This window comes from Chelon labrosus (assembly GCF_963514085.1).
Source record: "Chelon labrosus genome assembly, chromosome: 11".
NCBI lineage: Eukaryota > Metazoa > Chordata > Actinopteri > Mugiliformes > Mugilidae > Chelon > Chelon labrosus.
This window is the reverse complement of record NC_140344.1, coordinates 13,113,958-13,128,486: the sequence shown is the minus strand read 5'-3', so window position 1 is coordinate 13,128,486 and position 14,529 is coordinate 13,113,958. Positions and strand designations below refer to the sequence as shown.

General features: G+C 42.5%; 2 protein-coding genes across 2 annotated transcripts; both read left to right on the top strand.

Annotated features, from left to right (window-relative positions):
* Window positions 1–52: 52 nt before the first annotated feature.
* On the top strand, window positions 53–2,947 carry LOC311495384 (succinate receptor 1-like; the record flags this gene model as incomplete). Its single annotated transcript, XM_084554808.1, has 2 exons — window positions 53–73; window positions 1,860–2,947. The coding sequence occupies 2 exons, from the start codon at window positions 53–55 to the stop codon at window positions 2,895–2,897; spliced, it is 1,059 nt and encodes a 352-aa protein (XP_084410934.1). The 3' UTR covers window positions 2,898–2,947.
* Window positions 2,948–3,949: 1,002 nt separating this feature from the next.
* Window positions 3,950–13,535, top strand: slc17a6a (solute carrier family 17 member 6a). Its single transcript, XM_084554807.1, has 12 exons — window positions 3,950–4,073; window positions 5,482–5,737; window positions 6,166–6,284; window positions 7,148–7,262; window positions 8,276–8,363; window positions 8,620–8,706; window positions 9,124–9,266; window positions 9,355–9,504; window positions 10,899–11,031; window positions 11,112–11,222; window positions 11,312–11,439; window positions 12,574–13,535. The coding sequence occupies exons 1-12, from the start codon at window positions 3,988–3,990 to the stop codon at window positions 12,901–12,903; spliced, it is 1,746 nt and encodes a 581-aa protein (XP_084410933.1). The 5' UTR covers window positions 3,950–3,987; the 3' UTR covers window positions 12,904–13,535.
* The last annotated feature ends 994 nt before the right edge of the window (window positions 13,536–14,529 follow it).

Sequence of the window (14,529 nt, the reverse complement as noted above, 5' to 3'; positions counted from 1 at the left end):
GTTGGAATGGTTGTTTCGCTTGGCACAGCGCTGATGCCACTGTGACAAAGACATGGGCAACACTCTGGTCCAGGTAGGTCGTAAGGGCTCGGTTGTATTTTACACATGTCTATCAGGTTTGGATGAATCAACCAAAGAAAAACTTTTCATGCTGTTATATGGGCTAATCATGGCAAAACGAGATTTGATGAGCAGATGTTCTGTGAGGATGAATGCATGTCAGTGTCTTTTCTGTAATCGTTTTTGTGTACTGGAGGCATTGAAGCATCTGTAACTAGATCAGTCACTGTTTTTGGTAAAAAAATTATATTTCTACGTGGCAAATAATTTACTAGTAGGTGTAGTAGAGTAATAGAAAACCAACAGTCATGACATGCATGCTGCTGATTCTGTGTAACTGAATCATTAATTGAAAGGGTCCTGTTCAGAATAATAGCAGTGTCAATTAGTGAGGTCCTTCATTCTGTGGAAAAAAAAACAGGTGTCAAACTGGTGGCTGTTATTTAAGGATGCAGGCAGCAAATGTTGTACATGCTGGTTATAGTGAATCTTTCTCTGAAAATCTGCGTAAAATGGGTGGTTCCAGACATTGCTCTACACGTTTTGATTAAATAGTTGATTAAAGGGGGGGGGGGGGGGGGGGACATATAGGTGTAGAAAATGATAGGCTACTTAGCTAAAATGATCTCATATGCTTTAAAATGGCAACCAAAACCAGAAAGACGTGGAAGAAAACGTAATATTACCAACAGAACAGATCTAGGAATAGCCAACATGGCAAAGACTCAACCAATGATCCATCCCTGGGAGATCAAAGACGGTCTAAAGTTACCTGTGAGTACCGCAACAATTAGGAAACACCCTATATGAAGTCAAGCTATCGGCAAGAAGCCCACGCAAAGTCCCATTTTTGCAAAACCACGTGCTGAAGAGGTTGCAACTCACCAAAGAACGCATCGACTGGCCTGAAGAGAAATGGGGTAACATTTTGCAGACTAATGAAAGCAAGATTGTTCTTTTGGGGTCTAGGGACCGCAGGCAGTTTATCAGACGACCCCCACCCAAACACTGAATTCAAGTCACAGTGTAAAGCATGGTGGCGGAAGCATCATGATATGGGGATGTTTCTTGCACTATGGAGTCGGGCCTATTTAGACAGTTTGAATATATCAAAATACTTGAAGAGACCATGTTGCCTTGGGCCAAGGAGGAAATGCCCTTGAAATGTGTGTTTCAACAAGACAAAGACCCCAGCAAGGGTCCATCTTGATTCCAGACCAGCATGATAAATGTTATGGTGTGGCCAGCCCAATCCCTGCCCTTTAATCCAATAGAAAACTTGTGTGGGGACATCAAAAATGCTGTTTCTGAGGCAAAACCAAGAAATGCAAGAGGAATTGTGGAATGTAGTTCAGTCGTCCTGGGCTGGTATACCTGTTCACGGGTGCAAGAAGTTGGTCGACTCCATGCAACACAGATCTGAAGTGGTTCTCAGAAACAGTGGTTATAGGACTAAATATTAGTTCACTGATACAGAGGACAGTTAAATCTTTAAGCATTTTACAGTTCAAACAGTAAATGTATGTAGTTTGTAAAGAAAAATGCAGACGCTGCTATTTTTTCAACAGACCAATATTCCTTTTTCTTCACTTTCTGTAAAGTAATAACAGATTTGATAAATGTTTCTTCATGTATTGATTTAGAATAGAATGTGCAATGTTCCCAACACATTTGCGTGTATGGAAATAAAAGCTATTATAAAGATTTTGAGCTTTACTCACTTTTTTAAACACACTGGTATTATTCTGAACACTGCTCTGCTTATCAAAACTCCAAACTGAACTTCTGTGGTCATCCAGCCCCCAGAGCAAGCCTTCTGCGACCTGGACACGCACCAAGCTTTACCTGTGGTCCAGCTCTACATGATGCCCTCCTTCTTCCTGGCCGTGCTCATCCTCGGGCTTCCCCTCAACCTGCTCTGCCTGTGGATTTTCTACCACCGCCTGCGTCGATGGAGCCGCAGCACGGTGCTCCTCTTCAACCTGACCCTGGCTGACACCTCCTGGCTGCTGGCCTTGCCTCTCCTCATCCACTACCACCTGGATCGGCTGTACTGGAGGCTGGGGCTGCCGCTCTGCACGGCCGTGAGGGTGCTCTACCACAACTACTTCTATCTCAGCATCTTCTTCGTCACGTGCGTCAGTCTGGACCGATACCTGGCCATCGTGCACCCGCTGCGCTCTCTGGTGCTGCTGGGCCGGAGGCAGACCTGCCTGCTGTGTGCGGCGGTCTGGATCTTGGCTCTGGTCCTCAGCGTACCTGTTGCCACATTGACTCTGATCCAGACGTGCCCTGCGAGCAACCACACCGTGTGTACCCTGTACATGCTGCTAAGTAAGACTGAGGAGAGCCTCCCGTACTCCCTTGCATCCTCCGTTATCGGCTTTCTCTTCCCGCTGCTCTCCATCTGCTACTGCGGCTTGCACAGCGTCAGGGAGCTGCGCCGCCGGCCTGATCCCTTCCACAAGCGCCTGCGGCTCCGGAGGCTGCTGAGCGCGGTGCTGGTCTTATTTGCATTGTTCTACCTGCCCTACCACCTGAGCCGCAACGCCGCCATCGTGATGCGGACCGTGTACCCCGACCGCCCCGGCTCTTGGAGGCCTGCTGACTTCGCCTTCGCCACGGAGATGTGCTTGTGCAGCCTCATCACCTGCGTCAACCCGCTCTTAAGCTGCATCATGTGCCGCCACTTCAGGAATGAGTTTCTGGGTACTTTCGCGCTCATGCTCCCCCAGTGTCCATGCGTGCGGGTGGACTCACTAACATCTAAACGGAGCCGGGTGACAAGGCAGGGGATGTCCACAGTCACACCTGAGTGCGCGCTGCCTGCACCCTAATGATCTGCACAAATCTAAACTGACAATGTACTTTAACTGTCATCATAAAACTGTACAGAAAACATCTTTGTTTAATCATCTATAATTCGGATATAATTAATAAATACACTGTGAAGAACAATGGCTTCCTGTCTCCTCATTTTATCAGTTGAGGTTATCTTCCTTACACAACACTGCCTCTGCGTGGTTGCCTGCATCCTGTACTACAGTCTGGTTCCACATGCGTGACTCAAGCCTTTCTTTTTAATAAAACAAATAAAATTAGTCCCAGTTTATTCAATTCGCTGGAAGCAAAGCTTTTCGCAGATTCGTCGGTGTATTTCTTTAACATAGACTCTGGAGGTTAAACTAAAACCGAGAAATATCCAGATGTAAACGCGCTGTAAACCCGGGGATCACCGCTTTGTCCCCGCTGAAACGAGTGGAAATATACGTGGCCGGAGTTCATCCTGAAATCCTTTTCTCGCACCAGTTAGAAATTAGTGAACGAGAGAGGCCATGAAGCTGGCGTGTGCGGCCGCCGACAGATTTTTAAGCAGTAATTGAATTAGAGGAGAGGAGCGGTGGGCGCGGAGGGAGGAGGGGCGCTGCACGGAGCTGCTGACAGGTAGATGAGCTGCGCGCTGTCCGCGGTGCTGAAACCTCCTCCGGCTGCTGCCACACCGGAGATCCTCACCTCAGGTTAGACCGGAGCTCCCCTAACCCGCACCGGCTGAAGGTTTCTTTTCTTCCCAAAGATTATACCGAAAACAACCTCCAACTTCTCATTTGCTGATTTTCTTATCGCTGACTGGATCTTAAGATGGCACTGCACGGATTAACATTGCGCAAGGCAAAAGCGGAGTTATTTGACTGCTGTTTTGTGACTGTAGAAGCAGCCCTTTCAGACTGAACGCCTCTTTCTCCATTTTCTGGGCTCATCCTTTTTTTTTTTCAGACTTCTTCTTTCTGGACATCGAGGTGCTTTTTTTTTGTTTGTGCTTCAGAGAAAGAGGCGCGTTGTTTGGATTAACATTTTAACAATATGCTCATGAATGCTGCACTTGCATATGCCATAGTATTATAGTTTATTTTAAACAGCAATTTGGATATGGAGCCAGGCAAGGAGAAAGCTCTCCCTACCTCTAAAGAGGGGATAAAACAAATCGCAGGAAAGGCCCTGGGGAGTCTGTACAGGTAAGATTTATTTCATTTCTTTTAATAACGGGGTTACGTCTGTTCTGATCAATTAAAGCAGAAGACACCCACACGATGGGGTGATCCACAAAACGTGCCTTGGCTTTAAATGCGCTTATTGCTGAATTACAACCGAACGAAAGGGGGGGAAATCTCTTCTTTATGGGATGAATCACGGACGGGATGCTGAAAGCAGAGTCGTGTGGCCCGAATATTTAAGGATCAGATATTTCCCTGGAGGATGGTCCCCTCCACCAGCAGCTGTGGGTGTTTTTTAATAATTAATGAAACAGAACGCGTCGTGACACAAGGTCGGAGGATATCTATTACCTTATGTATCCATCTGTATTAACGCAAGATCGATGAACTTCCTATCAATTGACTTCCTATATTCTTTATAATCACTAAGAAATCACAAAATGCCCACAGATCAGACATTTACAGCAGGGAAGCTGCATGCAGTGGAACATGAAAGCTGATTTTTTTTTAAAAGCTCATTAGAAATGCAAATAAATATCAAGACAGCAAAAAACGAAATTTCTACGAATAATCTTTAAAATCTACATATTTTATATGACCTTTTGTGCAAGTCTTATTCGTTAATTCTTCGGGGCCTGCTGCAATGGTTTCCGGTTGATTTTCATTCTAAACTGCAACACAGAAAACGTGACTCAAAGCTGCAAAACAAAAAAAAGAAAAGAAAAGAAAGAAAGAAATCTGTTGGTTTCATTTAAGCTATGGCAGGCCTGCTATCTGCTATTTGACCGGATGAGGCCTTCACATTCCGATGTTTAGATTTATTTTTTTTTTTTCCAGATTAACCTCAAATTCCTCCGAAGAAATTTCGAGTGGGATTTGGGACAGAATTCCAGCGCCACATTTATGAGAGCTAATTAAAAAAATAAAAAAAGGGGAGTTAAAAAAAAAACAAAAAAAAACTGAGTCTAAACACGGGATGATGCTGATAATGCTGCAATGCGGTATGAAGGTCATTTTCTCTTCGGTTCACAGCCTGCAAATGTCTTTCAGTGAGGAACGGAAAAAAAAAAAAAAAAAAAAGAGACGTTTTGACTTTGTGAAGAATGTGCAGGCATTCAGGGGCCTGCGCCAGATTTAAAGCGTAAAACGGAGACATTGTCAAGGCCTGAGGTTGAACATGAAATGAAAGACGATTCCCTTTGTAGCGTAAAGCCTTAAATATGTGCATGGATTATTACATAAGATTTAATTATGTAGTTCAAATGTAAAAATCTATTAAATCTGATTTTTAACGATAAATACCCAGAGTCCTCTTTTATCTAAAAGCATCCAAATCTACCTGATGTTTGATTCTTTGCATCCAACTATGAATTTATCCTCTAAATAATAAAAAGAAGAAGAAGTGTTATATAATCGGCTTGTCGTGCAGGAGGATCGAAAAGCGGCAGCAAACAGGTGAGGCGATCGAGCTGACGGAGGATGGGAGACCCAGGGAGGACCAGGAGCGGAAGACGCCCCTGTGCGACTGCACATGCTTCGGGCTTCCGCGCCGGTACATCATCGCGATGCTGAGCGGGCTCGGCTTCTGCATCTCCTTCGGTATCCGGTGTAACTTGGGTGTGGCCATCGTCAGCATGGTCAATAACAGCACAATCCATCAAAACGGAAAGATCATCATCAAAGAGGTGCCCGTAAACCACGCCCCCTTTTCTTTAAACACCAGGAGCCCGCATGTCTGATGGGGGGCCGAGGGCCAAGAGCCACTAAACTGGTCGATAGATTTAAGTGGTTAAATACACCTGGAGAAATTAGTAGCACTTTTAAAAAAATCATTTCAAGTGAAATTATTGTAGTTAGAAACAAATTGGTTAATGTCATTTTATTTTTATTTGAACATTTTTAGATGGATTTTCTTTTTACGAGTTGATCGATCCACTCATGGGCTATTTATTTATTAATGTCCCTGCCAACACATTTCAATGTAATTTAACGATGTAAATTAAGAGTTTTCCCAAACATTTCCACTTAGAAAATAAGTATTTACTGCGATCATTTCCAGGAGTTACTCTTACGATTTTAAAAGTAACCGTCTTTATTTTGATTTGTCTGAAAGAAAGCGAAATTCAACTGGGACCCAGAGACTGTGGGGATGATTCACGGATCCTTCTTCTGGGGCTACATAGTTACGCAGATTCCCGGAGGGTACATCTCCTCCAGATTGGCTGCAAACAGGTACATTCAGTCGAGATTGGTTTTAAGATATCGGTTTTAATATCGGCCTTATTCTTGTACGTATTTATTGGTGTGTTATTCCGACATGAATGCATGTCGGACTTGGAGAAAGGAAACCGGCTGATGAACTGGGGATTTGGCTGATGGCCGCCAGGCGTGCCTCCTCCTGTTAATGAGCTCCCATGGGACGACCATGTCTAATCCTTTATGTTGAGAGGCATGGCAACCGCACTAGCCAAAAGCCCTGTGTGAGATCTGGTTCTAAGTAAAGGCTGCAGCATGACTTCAGCGACATCTACACCACATTAGTTCACCAGCAGCTGATTCGTCACAAAGGAGCAGAGCAAATAAGTCTGTAAAAAACTGGGGATGAAATCCAAACTTTAAAAAACAGATCTATTTAAGAGGGCAGTGTAAATACAACAGCTCCAAACGAGGAGGTTCAAAGCAGCATGAAGTGTGGGATAAGATCACAGCACGAGTCTTTATTAAATGAACATTATAGGGCTGTTAAAGTGTCCTTTTACGAGAGGGATGGAGTCTAAATAAGATGCAAATCTTTGAAGAGCTCCATCATGCCAAGTCAGCTGAGCCCACTGACGCCTTCTGCTGCAAACACCTCCTCTCCTCACTCCCCTAGAAACTGAACAGCCTGCTGTGTGTATGTGTGGCGCCCAATTAAAACCAGTCTATCTCCATTATCAGAGTCTATTCTTACACTGTACAACGTTGTGTGAGATCCGCTTTAATGCCCTCGCTGAACCTGCAGTTGATCGACGTTGCTGCCGTGTTTTGTTCTGCACAGGATGATTTTGCTCCGGTGATAATTTGACAAATAAACCCAACACACACTGTTTATGCAGAGTTTTCGGGGCTGCCATCGTGCTGACATCCATCCTGAACATGTTCATTCCCACCGCTGCCCGGTCACACTATGGATGTGTCATCTTTGTGAGGATATTACAAGGTTTGGTGGAGGTACTGATGCACGTTTTACTCCTTTTCTTTTTTTTTACATCAGGTTTTGACCTTTAAAAGACTCAAAAACAATGCTTCATTATCAATCCAAGAGCTGAACTTGAACCCCTGATAAAACTGTACTGACAGTCTCGTTTTGCAGAAAAATCCTCTGCTCGAATAGCCCTCCTGCTTTCTCTTTGCACTAGAAAATGGGGCCCATTATGAAGGAGCTCCATTCATTGCACTGTACACAGATTAGCACACAATCAGCACACAACATGAAACCCTGAATAGCAGAGCTCGTGTGTGTCCGTCTGCCTCGCTGAAACTGTGCAGTGCTCGCATAAAGACAGATTGAACAAAAGAGATAAAAAGCACTTGATGCAGGCGGATCCCACAGCTCAAGAAGAGGCACGATTTCATAGAGGGAGGGATGCTATTATCAGACTGAAGGTCATCCTCTTTTGTTATTTTGTTTGGCTGCATACTGCCGTTTCAATGGCAGCTCATGACCATTGAGAGAGCGCAAGCCGCCCGCGTACAGCGCCTCGACTTATTACAACAAATTAAACATTAGCATTTCAGGGTGTCTCCCACTGCAAGCCTCAGCAATTTGTGTCTATCAATAGTTGATTGTATGCCACTTAGTGCGTAATGAAGATTTAATGGGAGCAATTCAGTTTTTTTTTTCCATGAAGTGGGTAGTCCGCTTGAATTTGCTCTGACTCACACCTATGCCATTACTCTCTATTAGAAAGGTCAGCTGTAACGCATGTCAGTTTGTTTGTTATTAACTGCAATTTGTCACGTAAGTCTTTGGCAAATAAGAAGAGACTGCGTCAGTCAAGCGGGATATAACTGCGTTATGCAAATTCTATTGAGTGGAAGTGGAAAAATATACGTGTGCACTGATGAAATTAGCAGATGAAGCACCCTGTGTGATTGCAACATGACAGAAATATGTTGAAGTTGGTGGGAAATGACCTTTGTCAGGTGACACTGCGAGTCTAATATCATTTGTTAATGTGCAGGGAGTGACTTACCCAGCTTGCCATGGGATCTGGAGTAAATGGGCTCCGCCGCTGGAAAGAAGTCGCCTGGCCACCATCTCCTTTTGTGGTACAAAAAGCAGCACACACACAGTTGTTCTGTGAGGGAAAAAAACAAACAACATTGGCTCATTAGTGTTGTACAGATTTCCTCATCACATTACACTGAAAAGCAGGTTTAGGATTACGCAGTATTGTCCCTAAAATTTTTCTTAACGTGTATTGAACAGATTTGTAACCAAAGACGTTTGTGGGGGCAACACTCCTCTCTGGGTAAACAGCCGGGGATGCCTTTCTGCTTAGTCGTAATAGTTTGTCTTGTACAGGATCCTATGCTGGTGCAGTGATAGCCATGCCTCTGGCTGGGATCCTGGTCCAGTACACAGGATGGTCCTCGGTCTTCTATGTGTACGGTGAGTGTTGATGTTGATGAATGAGACATTTGAAAGAAGAACTAACATGGTCTCTTTCTTTTTAATGAAATTACTTAAGCAATAAATCGCATTCTTGTTCATATCAGTACAATTTGGATGTTGCCTTAGTTAATGTTGACAAACTGTTGACAGATCATGTTGAGTCAGGCCACTACATTCAACATACAAATTTGAATTCCTCTTAAATATCTTCCAGGTTGGAAAAATAAATCAGTTTCTTCAAACTCTTCAATTACACTTCATTATACCGATACTGAGTGAAATATTTAAACAAGGAAGTTATGGTTATATGCATTTTCTGTTTCACTTTGTGCACATTAATGTATTGTAGTATTGTTAAAAAGTTCTGCACGTCTTTGCGTCCATTGGTTCATAAACTGACTTTGATTTGTTCAGGAACCTTCGGGATAATCTGGTACATGTTCTGGATTCTGGTGTCATATGAAAGCCCGGCGGAGCACCCGACCATCACCGAAGAGGAGCGGCGTTACATCGAGGAGAGCATCGGTGAAAGTGCCCAGCTCATGGGCGCGATGGAAGTGAGCGTTCAGTCCGTATCGATTTATGACGCCACGCCAGGTAGTACAGCATCCAGCTGATTCTCTGTTTGTCATGAATAATTAACAGAAATACAAGACCCCCTGGAGGAAATTCTTCTCCTCCATGCCCGTCTATGCAATCATCGTGGCCAACTTCTGCAGAAGCTGGACCTTTTATCTGCTTCTCATCAGCCAGCCCGCTTACTTTGAAGAGGTGTTTGGCTTTGAGATCAGCAAGGTAAATAAATATATCCCTCACAGTGCCTGTTATTAGAGCTAAAAATATCTTAAAACAGCATCTGGTCTGATTTTCAAGATTTCATTTTTTGTCACCACTCAGGTTCTCTGAGGTTTGTGTTAAATGCAAATGAAGAATCTTCCTGATAACTAAACTCGCTCTCATATTTGCATGCTGTTTTACCATTAAATCCCTGCAGTCTAAAATCATATCTTTAATCTTGTAGGCTAAACATTTTATTCCTGTTCGTATTGTTTCTTATTTGGCGAAGGACAAAACAATTAAAGCGACTATCACCCAATATGAAGCGGCTGCTGGTACTGACGAACTTACAGAGAATGATCACTGAATTTGTAACTTCCTTCAGCTTTATGGCACAAGTTATACGTTAAATTATATTTTCATTCACTCTCATCAGTTTTGGCTACAGCTGTATAGAGCTTAAAACCTGTAAACCAGCTCAGCACCAGACACACACAGTTAGTAACTGACTGATGAGCACAGTGGAGCATGTAGCAGCTAAAGACCCAGATCAGGAAGTGGTGGAGACCAAAAAAAGAGACAAAAGCAAGCATATTTAGGATCTCTAAGTATCTGGTTACTACTTGCCACATAAACTTAATAGATGATAATATGTCACTGTTGTATTTATAACTTTTTGTTTGTTAAAGCGCCCTAGTATGAAGCAGTGCAACGGTCATAGATGTCTCATATCTCAGTGTGTGCTTCTGTTTTGTTCCTGGTGTTACTGCATTTTACGTCCCTGTAGTAATCAAAACTACATTGCAGTTGGACTGGACACTCCCTCCACAATATGATGCAGTTTAAAGATTGACCAAACGAGACTTGGTATCAATAAAACTTCATCCATTGTGCTGTCCTCGACCAGGACACTGAATTTCAGAATCGCCGCATCTAAAATGAAGCAGCATATTATAGTGTAAAGAAAAAGTTGAACTCTATTAGATGATTTATCTTGGAATCATATTTGTGCAATATGAAAATATTTAATAGGCATCATTACTGAATTTTATAAACTAATCAAGGTTTAGAAAAAAAAAAATGTGAACAACACAACCTTGTGATGACTTGGAGTAGAAAGTGCTGTGGTTTGGTAATTTTATCTTCCCTCCTAAATGGATGTGTCAACAGTATCCAGTAAATCCAAAAATATGCCAATCTTTGTGAGTGTGTGTGTGAAACATGACTCAAGCTGGTCTGACAGGTGTAATTCAGTGTCGGGATGAGATTCTGTTATTACTCAGGTGAATCATTGCTCACATGTGATGCCGGCGGGCCATTTGTTATCAGACTGAAAAAAAGAAAACAACACTCTGTAGCTGTGAGATTTTCTTTGTAGCTGTGTTTCAGACAAGTATTTGTTGGTTTCTCAGGTTGGAATAGTGTCGGCTCTCCCTCACTTGGTCATGACGATCATCGTGCCTTTAGGAGGCCAGCTAGCCGACTACCTGCGGACCCACAACATCATGTCCACCACTACGGTCCGCAAAATCATGAACTGCGGAGGTGAGGCTGCGTTCGTCAGCTTTCTGTAGAGCCATTATTAAAATGTTCTTCCCTGTTAACCCGTGACCTGTTGTTTTCAGGGTTTGGCATGGAGGCCACTCTCTTGTTAGTGGTCGGTTACTCTCACAGTAAGGGGGTGGCCATCTCTTTCTTAATCCTGGCGGTGGGTTTTAGTGGATTTGCAATATCAGGTGAGTCTCAGAACAATGGGTTCTTCTTCAAATTCTCCATTCATAAGAGCTCCAGACTGAGAGTTTTGACTTTTTTTTTTTTGCCGTAGGTTTCAACGTGAACCATCTGGACATCGCTCCTCGCTATGCCAGCATCCTCATGGGCATATCCAACGGTGTGGGTACCCTGTCAGGGATGGTCTGCCCTCTTATAGTGGGAGCAATGACAAAGAACAAGGTGAGTTGTTCCTGAACGTTAATACAATCCAGACTGATTCGTTTTAAAGACCCCGAAGACTTGATATATATCACTTGATATTAAGATGTTTCTAATTACGAAGGTTTGACTGGTATTTAGCTCCATTTTATCTCAGTCCATGGTATTTAATTCTTTTTTATTTTTTCTCATGAAGAACAACCATATCAGTTGTTTTAGCTAGTATCTAAAAACGATGTTTAAACTGAAGTGGTGAAATTGTAGTAATTATGAAAGAAGCAAAGACGCAGGGGTGATTCTATGATTTTTTTAAAATGCGGTGGCAGAGGGGAGACCGAGAACCAAACAGAGGGGGCCCATGGGAAATCAGAAAAAAAAAAAATCTATCAGAAATAACTGCAGAGTTGAAAATTGTCTCATTTGACACATCTTCTGTCTCCTGTGATTTTGCTTTGCTCCTTAATACAAGTGGTACCACACAGAAAGTGTAGTACCGTACAACGTTTGTAATGAATAACTGCTTTGCATGACAACTAAGACAACTACATTTTATTCTAATTTAATTTTACTGAAAAATTTAAAAAAAAAATCACAATGCAGTGCGTGCTTATGTATGTTCTCTGCACATATTCCTAAATATGTATAACAGAATATGAACATACCACGAACAGAGATGCAGTTGACAGTGCTGTGATCCAATGGTGTTGCGTCACCCCTAGACATGCGAAGAGAAAACCAGGTTCAATTCTGATTTGGAGGAGGTTGGGGAGGATGAACGGGTCAGCAAAATATCAGAAGCAGACTACCGTTTGTGTTTTGTTTTTAAAGTGTGACCACAGTCGTTTCTCATTCATGGCTGTAACCAGGAGGGCAAAGGTCCTGCAACATAAATGTATAAGTAGTCATTGTAACCCAAACCCAAAGGTCTAATCATATATTAATCATTAAATGGTCATTTGGAAGACAAGAGGCATAATGTCTTTCTAAAGGACTGTGCTTTTCAATGCATTTAGATAACAATGTTACAAAATCATGATCAGTTGATAAATGATAATAAATCTATATAAGAACTCCTGGTAAGAAGCTGACTGAGAAAACAAGTTCTTCAAGGCCTTCAGAAACTGACTCACCCTGGCTACGCTTTTCTGTTCCTAGACCCGGGAAGAGTGGCAGTATGTCTTCCTTATTGCTTCCCTTGTGCATTACGGAGGCGTGGTCTTTTATGGGCTCTTTGCGTCTGGGGAGAAACAGCCATGGGCCGACCCTGAAGAAACCAGCGAAGAGAAGTGCGGCTTCATAGACGAGGATGAGCTGGCCGAGGAGACGGGAGACATCACGCAGAGTTACGGCGCGATGGGCGGCCCGGCTAAAGGCTACGGGGCCACGGCGCAGCTCAACGGAGGCTGGGTCCAGGACTGGGATAAGACGGAGGAATATGTGCAGGAGCCAGCGGGAAAGATATACTCTGAGCGTGGCTACTCTTAAAACCAGACAGTCGTGGTGAGTCTGCCTACAAACAAAAAGAAAACAGACTCTCCACCACAGATTGCACAAATAAGCATTATATTAGATATTTAAATCCATTCTGTGTGTTCAAATAAAACTAGATTCAAAAGCCAATGTAAAGAAATAGTTAATTGCAAAGCAGAACAATCCTCATTAGAGTCTCACATTTGTCATCACATCTACATACGGTAGGGCTTCACTTAACAGACAGTGGTTGCAAAGAAAACTGCAGACCTATGTTGTACTACTTAGGCGCCACAACCTCATCAATCTACTTGAACAACATGAGCCAGATAACACTGCAGTTGACCATCATATAGGGTCTTTCTCTGAAATACCACCTCTGATTGCACTGAAACTACTAAGTATTCTAAAAACCAGATTCTGTTTCTCAAGCGTGTTTTCTGTACTGTACATACCTGTATACTGTTTCTGTGAGACTATTGTGGATTTTGGGTCGTTGATCTGTGTTAACATTAATATAAAAAGGCCATATTTTTCATGGACAGTACCTCTTCAGGGAGACGTCTGCTTGCAAAAAAGGTCTTCTCGAGCGAGGCCTGTAACACACTATAAGACAAAAATAGCGTGAGTGAAGTTGAACCGTAGAGTTTTAGTGTGTGTTTGTTGCATGAATTTGCTCTGATCAATGTTTCCGATGCAGTCGCCTCACAGTCACTGATAGTCTCATACAGCCTACCGCTTTCTTCTTAGATAAGTGTCTTCTGCCATTATAAATAATAATAATAATAATAATAATAATATGATGAAACTTTCAATAATCAGGTTCTGGACGTGACGTGAGACAAATCAAAAAGAGAAAAAAAAAAAAAGGTTTGAAGGCAACTGCTCAGAAGGCATTGTTTATTGATGTTTGGTGTGCACTGCAATAAATTCTGTGTACCAGCCGCCACCCATCACATTCTGTTTTGTAACGTAACACTGGCTTGCTGTAACTGTAATTGTTTTGGAGTCATGTGATGATCAACATTAAGGTGTGTGTTTTGACAAATTGCTAGTGTCTGGAGAACCCAGTTTTTAGTGCCCATCGCGCAGGAGATTACTGTTGCATTTTGACAGCGAGGAATGCAGTGCCGTGTATGAACAACCAGGTTTCGTGATCTCTTGGTGTCCCCTCGGTTGTCGTCATTGTCACCCAGAGTACTTTATTGACACATTGATATCGTCACATTTGAGTGGACTGCAAGAATTTAATAGATGGCTCTTCCACCTGACGTCTTCATTTTGCTATTTAAACACTTTTTCTTCATTTGCTGTATGAAATCTGCAAGGATGTTTAAAAATATATGAATATTTAAGAATGTTTAAGACGACCAAAAGATGCTATTACGGCTTTGTGCCTGAAGTAAAAAAGATAAATGTGATTTTATGGCTTCTAATATTGTGTTTAATGAAGAGGATGTTGATGTCAAAAAAGTGTTATAAAAATACTCATATCATTTTATAAAAAAATATATATATATCAAAAAAAAAAGGTCACAATTTTGTCATTTTTATCTTGTGTGTTGATGATCGGTATCTCACCGGTTAACCACCTTCTCCAGTCACAAACATCTCCCAGTCTCTCCACGTTCCTCATTAGTA